Source organism: Corticium candelabrum, chromosome 5 (genome assembly GCF_963422355.1).
Source record: "Corticium candelabrum chromosome 5, ooCorCand1.1, whole genome shotgun sequence".
NCBI classification, from domain to species: Eukaryota; Metazoa; Porifera; class Homoscleromorpha; order Homosclerophorida; family Plakinidae; genus Corticium; species Corticium candelabrum.
The window spans coordinates 6,099,052-6,109,051 of record NC_085089.1 but is presented as its reverse complement, the minus strand read 5'-3'; the positions used below and the strand labels follow the sequence as shown (position 1 = coordinate 6,109,051).

Here is a 10,000-nt window from a genome sequence, read left to right as displayed (position 1 = left end):
GCATTTCTATCATGTCACACGCTATCGTCTGCACGCTGAGTATTCGCATTGTCTGCCCACCCACCAGCCTGTCAAGTCCCTCTCTCTGTTTCTTCGCGTAAAGCTAAAAAACCTAAAAACTTGCGTACTGGAGGATATCTAATTGACGGCAGGCAATTTATAAATAGTCTAGCCATGATCAATTAATTAATGTTAATGAACAGGAGGCGGTACCAGCTCGGCTACATTGGTCACACGTTCCTGCTCTAGGAGTAGTTGACAGCCTTACTGCTGCAGGTGACGTCTCTTGTCGTGCCTTTGAACTCGACAAGAGAGGATCCGAACTTCTTCGAGAAATCAGTAGTGGATCTTCTTCCGTCTTCGGGCGACATTTCGTACAGCCGTTTGCGATCTGACTTACTTAGCTGTTCGATCAGTGCCGTTGCTTCGGGATGGAACGTCATGGGTGATAGTTGCGAAGACATTGTGAAGAGATAAACTAGGGCCCGGATGTGACGATTTGCCTATTGTAGTAGGCTCGGGATAGCCTCGAAGTTCTCATTTCTTCTTTTGGGAGACGGTCTGGAACTTCGAGGCTCCCGCTCGCTCCTCCTACTTTTGACCCCATACACCTGTCACGTGCAGTACGTATGGGAAAGCGTCTGGAACCGAGGCTAGCTGGAGCATGGAGATATTCGCCACTCAAACAAACCGCCGACTCTCTATCCTCCAATCAGAGTGCCGCTCAATGTTTGTGCGGCCTCGATAGGGTGCATGTCTTTGCTAATGTAATTTCGCTCTGACGCAAGTCCTTCTAGTCTCGACACGCGCCATCCAAGTCCCTAGATACAAACAACAGGTCGACTCTTTCCAGCTCTTCTCGTTGTCTGTCTCTCCGAGGCTCGTTCTAAGTTCGCTAGACTCAAAGTTTACCACAGAGGCCAACCAATGGTCGACCGCAATGTACGCAAATTATATATCTCTGCACGTCACCCTGCGTTGGATTGAGACAAATAGCACGCTTTGTAGAAAGTCTACTCGTTCAATGCATGCAACGTACGATACCTTAAGCGACTAGAAGTTGTTTTGTATGCGCTGCCTATTCCTCCAAGTACGAAAAGGAAGACAAAGAAGAAGACGACATGCAGGTGAATCTCACACCCTAACGAAATGTGAATTGACTACTCAGTTACAAATGCATTAGTAGAGAGCCAATAGCGACGGGCATTGTTATCAGCAGTTATCGTGAATACACGTGCATGCACAAACACTAACCAAACCTGTAAAATCCTGATTGGAGGATAGAGTGGCAGCGGTTTCTTTTGAGTGGCGGCTGGACTCTCGAGCCTAATTATTGTCTATACGTATATCGCATTTTACATACTAAAGTGTGGCCACGAAGGCTTACTTACTCTTGTCTAGATAGTATACATTGTAGTCAGTGTTAATTTTTTAAATAAAAGAAATGGATGTTAATTAATTAACTAGACAAATTTTATTTTGAATCAGTTTAGTTAGACAATTACTAGAAACGTTTTGTTATAGAATAATATAAAAACTGTATGTACGAATATCTCTTCTAGTGTGGAGGTACATCGTTACTCGATCGAGTCACAATTACAGCAATATCTATAAGTAATATTAATATTAATAATCTATACGTCCACTAGCTAACTAGCGTACCATCCTTGAAGTCCTTTCACACTTGAAGCGCATCAAACTGCATTCAATCCATTTTAAAGCAGATGCCAATTGGATGCTCATTCATTGCGCATTGACCCATGCATTTTACAGTAGGAAAACGCAATCCTACATAAACGTTATAAACACGCCTACCTGTGTAACGTGCGTTAAAACCTGGGGTCATCATGGCTGCCAGTCTCTTCGCTAAGATAGTTGTCTATCTTTAATTTGGTTAGAGTACGTCCATTAAGCCACATATATTTATAAGCACAGGCTAGTGAGGGAACGTATATCTAGACTACCGCTGTTTATACCTAGCCTCGTAACAGACCCTCTTGCGCCGTCGTGCCCGGTTCCCGTATAACACGACAACGCCGGAGAGGGTCTGGGATCATACCGCCTACTTTCTTCACCTAGTGTCACCCCACGTCATCTAAGTGTCACCCCACGTCACCAATGTCAACACTCTCATGCTCTTAGTTAATTATGAAGCTATCCTTCCATGAAAGTTATGCTAGCTGTGATATCCGATTGCATACATTCACTGTTTACATTTCGTTCCTGTACAGCTGCATGAGAAGAGACCCACCATGCCGCATGGAAAGAGATTCATTCACAGAGGGAGCTCGATCCTGAGTTCGATTTACGCTATCTGAAGCTGTGAGGTCCAATGTGATTCAATCAGCAGTCTAGGTACCTTGGACTACGGATGCACTAGGCGCCGCTCTATTACTGTGCTAGGCTACGAGAACAATACAAATCGGGAAGCTCGAGTACGATTCGGGAACATTTGGAGCCTGGCAGAGCGTGTTAGCTGTCAGACACGGTGTTGACTTCCGCTCTAGAGTCTCTTGGAGAGGAAGTCCTCTTTCCCAGAGAGGTTGGCAAATACGTACAGCTTGCGTAGAGACAGGATACCAACACTGAAAGGAAACAAGTAGAGTACGAATGGAAGGTCAAGTCTGTCGCAAGACATTCCGTGTGACAGATGAGAATAACTATTAGACTAATTGTATTAGTAGCCTGAGGCTTGGTGACATACGAGCTAGTTTGATCATTTAATAGCATAAACGGTAGGCGGTATGATCCCAGACCACGAAAATGTATACATAATTTGTTGTTGTTCTCACGTTTAGAATTTACCTCGAACAAATACTAGCGGCAGAGAAGATGAAATTGTGGCCGTAGAAGTGAGAGATGCTGATGACAGACAAAGAGATAACAACAAACATCAAGAATCGCAACGGTCAAACCTTGAAGGAAAATTTCAGCAAGAGGAAAATGAAATAGAAGTAGAGGAACGACAAACGAAGGAATCGTAGAAAAAAATTATTAAAGAAACAAGAAGAGAAAGATGAAACGAAAGAAGAAGAAGAAGAAGAAGAAGAAAAAGAATCGATTCAAGAAGATGAAGCTAGGCCATAGCAACAAGAAAACGAAGAAGCAAAAAATGATGTTGAAGTTGCCTCTCGAGACGTCAAGAGAGAAACGAGAAAAGGAAAAGAAACAATCGGATTTCTAAAGCGTCAGCTGTCATCAACGAGCAAATCGTCACTTCTCCCAAATCTATCGGTGAAGAAGAGAAGAATTCGAAGCAAGACAGCGCATCCTCGTCCGATGTCGACAATCGAACGAAGCAACAACGGTCCGACTTTGATTGCATGACTGCCAGTCCAGTCGACATGTCATGTTCGAGTTCAGCGATTGGTAAGTTGTCTGGCACTTCTATCTGCGTGCTGTCTGTGTATGAATCATCTTCTCTTGTCATTTAGCAATTTCCAACGTTTTATCTGATATGTTCCTTCGATCCCCCAATCCATCGTCTGATAAATGTTGTCTTAGTCCAGGAGAACTAACGTTGGAATGCAATAAACAGGTAGAAGGAGAAAGTTGTGCAGCTTCGTCCAAGACGAGATCTGATGAAACGGAACGTGTTGGTATTGCAAGTTAGTTATAAAAGATTTATAATATAGTGGTGAATTGATGTCTGGAGATTTAGATTGTTTCTCTACTAGATACAAGAACTGAGAATAGAATGAGAAAAATACGAGTGTGAGAAAGACTTGTTGATCAGTTTCTAGCAGCAGCTGCGCCAAATACCATAGACGACATCGAGACTGGTGGAATTCTTTGCGGAAAAGAAGTGAGTACTTTAGAGATGGACGTTGATCGATTGTGTGTGTGTGTGTGTGTGTGTGTGTGTGTGTGTGTGTGTGTGTGTGTGTGTGTGCATGTGTGTGTGTGTGTGTGTGTGCATGTGTGCGTGTGTGCGTGCGTGCGTTTGTTTGTTTCCTTACACACAAGCATTGCTAAATAGTAACTGTTTGTTCTGTTCGTATAGATCAATGGAGTGTTATACGTAACTCATATTCTCATTCCTAAACAAACGGGAAATTCATTTTCCTGTACAACGGATGACGAAGATGACTTGGCGTTTTATCAACTTGAACATGAGCTCATGACCGTGGGATGGATTCACGTAACCCAATATAAATATTTCATTACACTTTTAACCGAACCGAAGGAATCGTGTTTACAGACTCATCCCTCTCATGGCTGTTTTCTGTCAAGTGTTGACCTTCATTGTCACTACTCGTATCAGAGACTGATGAAAGAGTCAATAGCTATCGTGTGTGCTCCAGAACGGTAAGAGTGCAGATCGATTTACAAACGACCTTGAGTTGGGAGTAACGTTTGTGTGACTAGGACTGGATACTTTACAATGACTGGACGTGGAATGGACTGCATTACACGTTGCAAGCTTCCAGCACATCAACTGCATCATCACTCTGAACGTGAATTTTATCGTCTATTTACAGTACGTCTTGTATTTTACATTATTATAGTTAAATGTGTGTGTGTGTGTGTGTGTGTGTGTGTGTGTGTGTGTGTGTGTGTGTGTGCGTGCGTGTGTGCGTGTGTGTGCGTGCGTGCGCGCGTGCGTGTGTGTGTGTGTGTGTATGTGTGTCGGTTTTGTGTTTAGGATGCCAATCACGTGACATTGGACATGACAACACCGGGCGTTGTCGCAGACCTTCGGTAGGATTGGCTATAGATGAACCAAACATGTGCATACTGTAGTATAGGACGAGGACACGGACGTGTACTAGTGTAATTATCTCTAACATATCAATGTATATATAATTATCTATATTTAGTTCCTTTTAAATTATATATTATTCTACTATAATATAGTAACGTTGGAAATTTACCTTTGAGTCTACAAGTATTTTAAATTAGATTAATTGTCTACCGTTGTTTGTCACTGTGCACGCCCTTCGCTTACCTTTGCCACGTATGTGATATGCACTACTATTTCTAAACAGCTACTATGCCAAATTATATAGTTAGGTGAGCACATCAGGTCCTGTATGACGCTCTTACGAAGTTGAGTGGAGTCTATGCCTTTACATGTACGTACCGCGGCCATTCAGTGCACTTGCGTAAAATGGTGCAGACTGCATTTTGACTGTGAGCGTCAGACTGTCTTCTTCTGTCGTAGACGTCGAAAGCGGTTACCGTAAGTACTAGGGCCACGTACAGTGAGATGAAGAGACGGGAAACATCAGGTAACTGTGACTCATTTCATGATTCAATAATTTTTGTTCTAGAAGCTGCGTGAAACATGCATATATTGACATATAATATAATTCCGTTATAAATCCATATATATATATAGACGTCACTAGATTACTATTTGCTGTAGGACAAGCTAGGTTTTACTTCTACAGACATGCAGACTTACATTACATGTAGACATGATCATCACAGAAGCAATTGTGCGTGTTTATGTAATAATAGTATTTAGAATGGCTAAGGATTCATTCTATTTGTCAAACATTCACGTTGTACGTTGCTGAGAGGTGCGGGCGACGGCAGGTGCGCACTATTTAGCTGTCTGTTTGTCGACAAACTCAGCAATCATATCGTAAGCTCTTGTACACGACTCTTTGCACAGAACTGGATAAACAGAGGTGTTGCTAATTAACTATTATTTTATGACATAAACTTGTGGCTTTCAACTTGTGATTTACCTGGATAGTTAAGAAATGCGTGAATTTGTCCTTCGAATGCATTCACCGTCACGAGAACACCGGCTGCCTTTAGTTTGTCTGCATAAGCTAAGCGATATAAATTGATTAATTAGATCAAGTGTGTATTACGTGCCCACTTGCGCGCAGTCACGCAGTCACGCAGTCACGCAGTCACGCAGTCACACACACACACACACACACACACACACACACACACACACACACACACACACACACACACACACACACACACACACACACACACACACACATATCCAATGATTGGCAAGCTTGACAACGATTTCCAGTGAGCAATTAACTTACCGTGACATTCGTCAAACAGAGGGTCATGCTCAGCAATGAGTAGTAGACAGGGTGGAAGATTAGAAAAATCCTCGTACAATAGAGGCGATGCTTGTGGGTTTGTCTTTTCAGATTCTTCGTTTAGGTAGTTTGTGAAGAACCTGTAAATACACATACACACACACACACACACACACACACACACACACACACACACACACACACACACACACACACACACACACATGACGACGTATACATGAGAGAAAATAAAATATGAGTAGATAAAGCGATGCTGATTTACAATCCATCAGTGTAACTATTTAGTCAGCTGTAGAACGGATCGACTGAACGATAATAATTATACTAGGAGATGTTGAGAAACAGAGAAACGTCAGATAGACGGATGGAAGGAAGAAGGAAGAGAGGACGCACAGATTGACAAACCGACTGACAAAAAGACAGACAGAAACACAGACAGACATGATATAGACAAACGGACAAATAGAGATATTCATAGACAAACAGTCAGAAAGACAGTTGATGATCATAACACTAAAGGCCGGTACAGAGATCTTATTGACGAAACGTAACGTAATGTAACGTAGATGCTATTTCATGGAATACGTTCGTTAGTTTTGCGTACCCGTGTCACTCTCTTAGTTAGCGTACGATTGGTTAATTAAAAGAAATCACGTGATCAATTGCTCAGACCAGTGGTCAAACGTTCCGCTCCAGTACGTCGAAATAGAACCCACCATCCTAACGTAGCGTAGCGTATACTAACGTAACGTCACTTGGTTCACAGTCGACGATGGCAATGCTATAGGTTACGTTACGTTACGTTGGTCCAGTCAGTACAGCGTAGGGTATGTGCATGAACCAGCCTTAATTGCACCATGGCCGAGTTGTTTCGTTTCTAGACATGCAGACGAACAGTCAACACGGATAAAAACGTAATTTACCATGTAATAATCTTGTCATCTATTAGAGGTCCAGCAGCGTATCGCTTCATCGACTCCCTTGCAGTCGACATGTCGACACCAGGATACACCAAAATCTGTTGGCCATGCACAAAAAAACATTAATTAATAAATAAAAAAGTCTTGCCTAACTACCAAGTCGACAACTTGGAAATATTATTTCTCACTTGGAACTTTATAGATTCTTTGGTTTTTAACTCATGAGTCATGACTGCTGCAAAATTGCCTCCTGCACTGTCACCACTGACTCCAACAATGACGTCACGAGGGAGACCGACGGACTGTCTGTTGTCTGATGACAAGAGAAATTCCGTGCAGGCCAATGCATCTTGAATGCCGGCCGGAAATTTATTTTCTGGTGCAAGGCGATATTCTACTGATGCTACATAACATTTGGCAACTTGGGCCAGAGACTGGCACACGCCGTGATGGGTGTCACGTGATCCGATGCAATAGCCTCCTCCGTGAAAGAAGATAAGCAAGACGGGTTTTGACGGGCCGTCTGGTTGGTAGATTCTTACGGGTACATTCAATTCTGCAAATAAAAATGACGTGCAAGGGAGTAGCTCCGATCAGAGCCATATATATATATATATATATATATATATATATATATATATATATATATATATATGGCACTGTTTTCAATCTCACTCTAGGCAGAGAAGAGGTACAATGCTCTCTATTGGTGTGCTCAATTACAACTCGGATACCTACATTTATGATGTGTTAGGGACTGCGTTCAAAAACGGATAACTGAGAACTCGCGTCCGGAATATGATGGTGTCCGAGGAACGGGGCTGCGCTCTACTGCAGTAGTAAACGAAGAAACCACATGCAGGTAAACGCGGGACGCAATCTTTTGCAGAAGATACGGCTAATCTAACTAAGAAGTGTGCGGAATTACCCCGGATTACCCCAACAGTGCGTCACGTTCGGTTACCTCGAATGGGTTTTCCTACCAGACAATCTTCATCTGACAAAACTTCCATCGCTAAGCAATGAGTAGTCTGTCTTTCCACTTCACGTGCATCTGTTCAGAGGGTGAATCAGGCGACTTCAGCTTGAACAGCAGTCTCTTACCCTCGAGAAGCCGTACTCAAGAAATGGCTTCCTACGCGTCTCTACGCAGGCAAAGTCTCTCACAAGATGCACGAAACGGTAAGTAGTGAACTTACTTACAAAGCCTAGTCAACGGCAAGATGATCTACGGTTCAGATTGAGAAGCAGACCTGGAAACGTGGACTTTGTGTACAGCGAGGAGAGGGCGAAAGGTGTTACCCTCGAGATTGCGCATGCTCTAGAAACTCGGTCCCCCCGAATGTCGTGGAGATAGCCTCGAAGTTCTCATTTCTTCTTTTGGGAAACGGTCTGGAACTTCGAGGCTAGGCTCGAGAGTCCAGCCGGTCTTCTCTCGCTCGTTCCTCCTACTTTTGACCCGATACACCTGTCACGTGCAGTAGTACGTACGGGAAAGCGTCTGGAACCGAGACTAGGGAGACATTCGCCACTCAAACAAACCGCCGACTCCCTATCCTCCAATCAGAGTGCCGCTCAATGTTTGTGCGTCCTCAATAGAGTGCATGTCTTTGCTACTGTAATTTCGCTCTGACGCAAGTCCTTTAGTCTCTTCACGTGCCATCCAAGTTTATACAAACAACAGGTCGACTCTTTCCAGCTCTTCTCGTTGTCTGTCTCTCGTTCTAAAAGCGCTAGACTCAAAGTTTACCACAGAGGCCAAACAGTGGTCGACCGCAATCTAAGCAAATTCTACATAATTGTTGTTGTTCTCACGTTTAGGATTCACCGCGAACAAATACTAGCGGCAGAGAAGATGAAATTGTGGTTTTAGAAGTGAGAGATGATCATGAGAGACAAAGAGATGACAACAAACATCTAGAATCGCCACGGCCAAAACTTGTAGAAAAATTTCAGCAAGAGGAAGATGAAATAGAAGTAGAGGAACGACAAACGAAGGAATCGTTGGAAGAAAATAAGAAGGAAGAAGAGAAAGATGAAATGAAAGAAGAAGAAGAAGAAAAAGAATCGGTTCGAGAAGATGAAAATAAGCCAAAACAACAAGAAAACGAAGAAGCGAGAGATGATGTTGAAGTTGCATCTCGAGACGTCGAGAGAGAAACGAGAAAAGGAAAAGAAACAATCGGATCGATTTCTAAAGCGTCAGCTGTCATCAACGAGCAAATCGTCACTTCTCCCAAATCTATCGGTGAAGAAGAGAAGAATTCGAAGCAAGACAGCGCATCCTCGTCCGATGTCGACAATCGAACGAAGCAACAACGGTCCGACTTTGATTGCATGACTGCCAATCCAGTCGACATGTCATGTTCGAGTTCAGCGATTGGTAAGTTGTCTTGTACTTCTATCTGCGTGCTGTCTGTGTATGAATCATCTTCTCTTGTCATTTAGCAATCTCCAACGTTTTATCTGATATGTTCCTTCGATCCCCCAATCCATCGTCTGATAAATGTTGTCTTAGTCCAGAAGAAATAACGTTGGAATGCAATAAACAGGTAGAAGGAGAAAGTTGTGCAGCTTCGTCCAAGACGAGATCTGATGAAACGGAACGTGTTGGTATTGCAAGTTAGTTATAGAAGATTTATAATATAGTGGTGAATTGATGTCTGAAGATTTAGATTGCTTCTCTACTAGATACAAGAACTGAGAATAGAATGAGAAAAATACGAGTGTGTGAAAGACTTGTTGATCAGTTTCTAGCAGCAGCTGCGCCAAATACCATAGACGACATCGAGACTGGTGGAATTCTTTGCGGAAAAGAAGTGAGTACTTTAGAGATGGACGTTGATCGATTGTGTGTGTGTGTGTGTGTGTGTGTGTGTGTGTGTGTGTGTGTGTGTGTGTGTGTGTGTGTGTGTGTGTGTGTGTGTGTGTGTGTATTTGTTGCCTTATGCACAAGCACCTCTCATTAATTAACTGTTTGTTCTGTTTGTAGATCAATGGAGTGTTAGACGTCACTCATATTCTCATTCCTAAACAAAC

At 42.9% G+C, this 10,000-nt stretch overlaps 2 protein-coding genes across 2 annotated transcripts in view; one reads left to right on the top strand and one right to left on the bottom strand.

The window, feature by feature from the left end:
- The window catches only part of LOC134179633 (ethyl acetate hydrolase-like), an 11,438-nt gene extending 3,619 nt beyond the window's left edge, over positions 1 to 7,819 (bottom strand). The window contains exons 1-5 of the mRNA XM_062646569.1: positions 7,807 to 7,819; positions 7,150 to 7,517; positions 6,965 to 7,059; positions 4,182 to 4,251; positions 269 to 503 (exon numbers count right to left, since the gene is read on the bottom strand). Of these exons, the coding sequence (XP_062502553.1) occupies positions 269 to 503; positions 4,182 to 4,251; positions 6,965 to 7,059; positions 7,150 to 7,517; positions 7,807 to 7,819 (781 nt within the window). The remainder of the gene's footprint in view (positions 1 to 268; positions 504 to 4,181; positions 4,252 to 6,964; positions 7,060 to 7,149; positions 7,518 to 7,806) is intronic.
- On the top strand, positions 7,741 to 9,409 carry LOC134179632 (uncharacterized). The gene is made up of 2 exons (XM_062646568.1): positions 7,741 to 7,823; positions 8,783 to 9,409. Exons 1-2 carry the CDS (start codon positions 7,818 to 7,820, stop codon positions 9,407 to 9,409), a joined length of 633 nt encoding a protein of 210 aa, XP_062502552.1. The 5' UTR covers positions 7,741 to 7,817.
- The last annotated feature ends 591 nt before the right edge of the window (positions 9,410 to 10,000 follow it).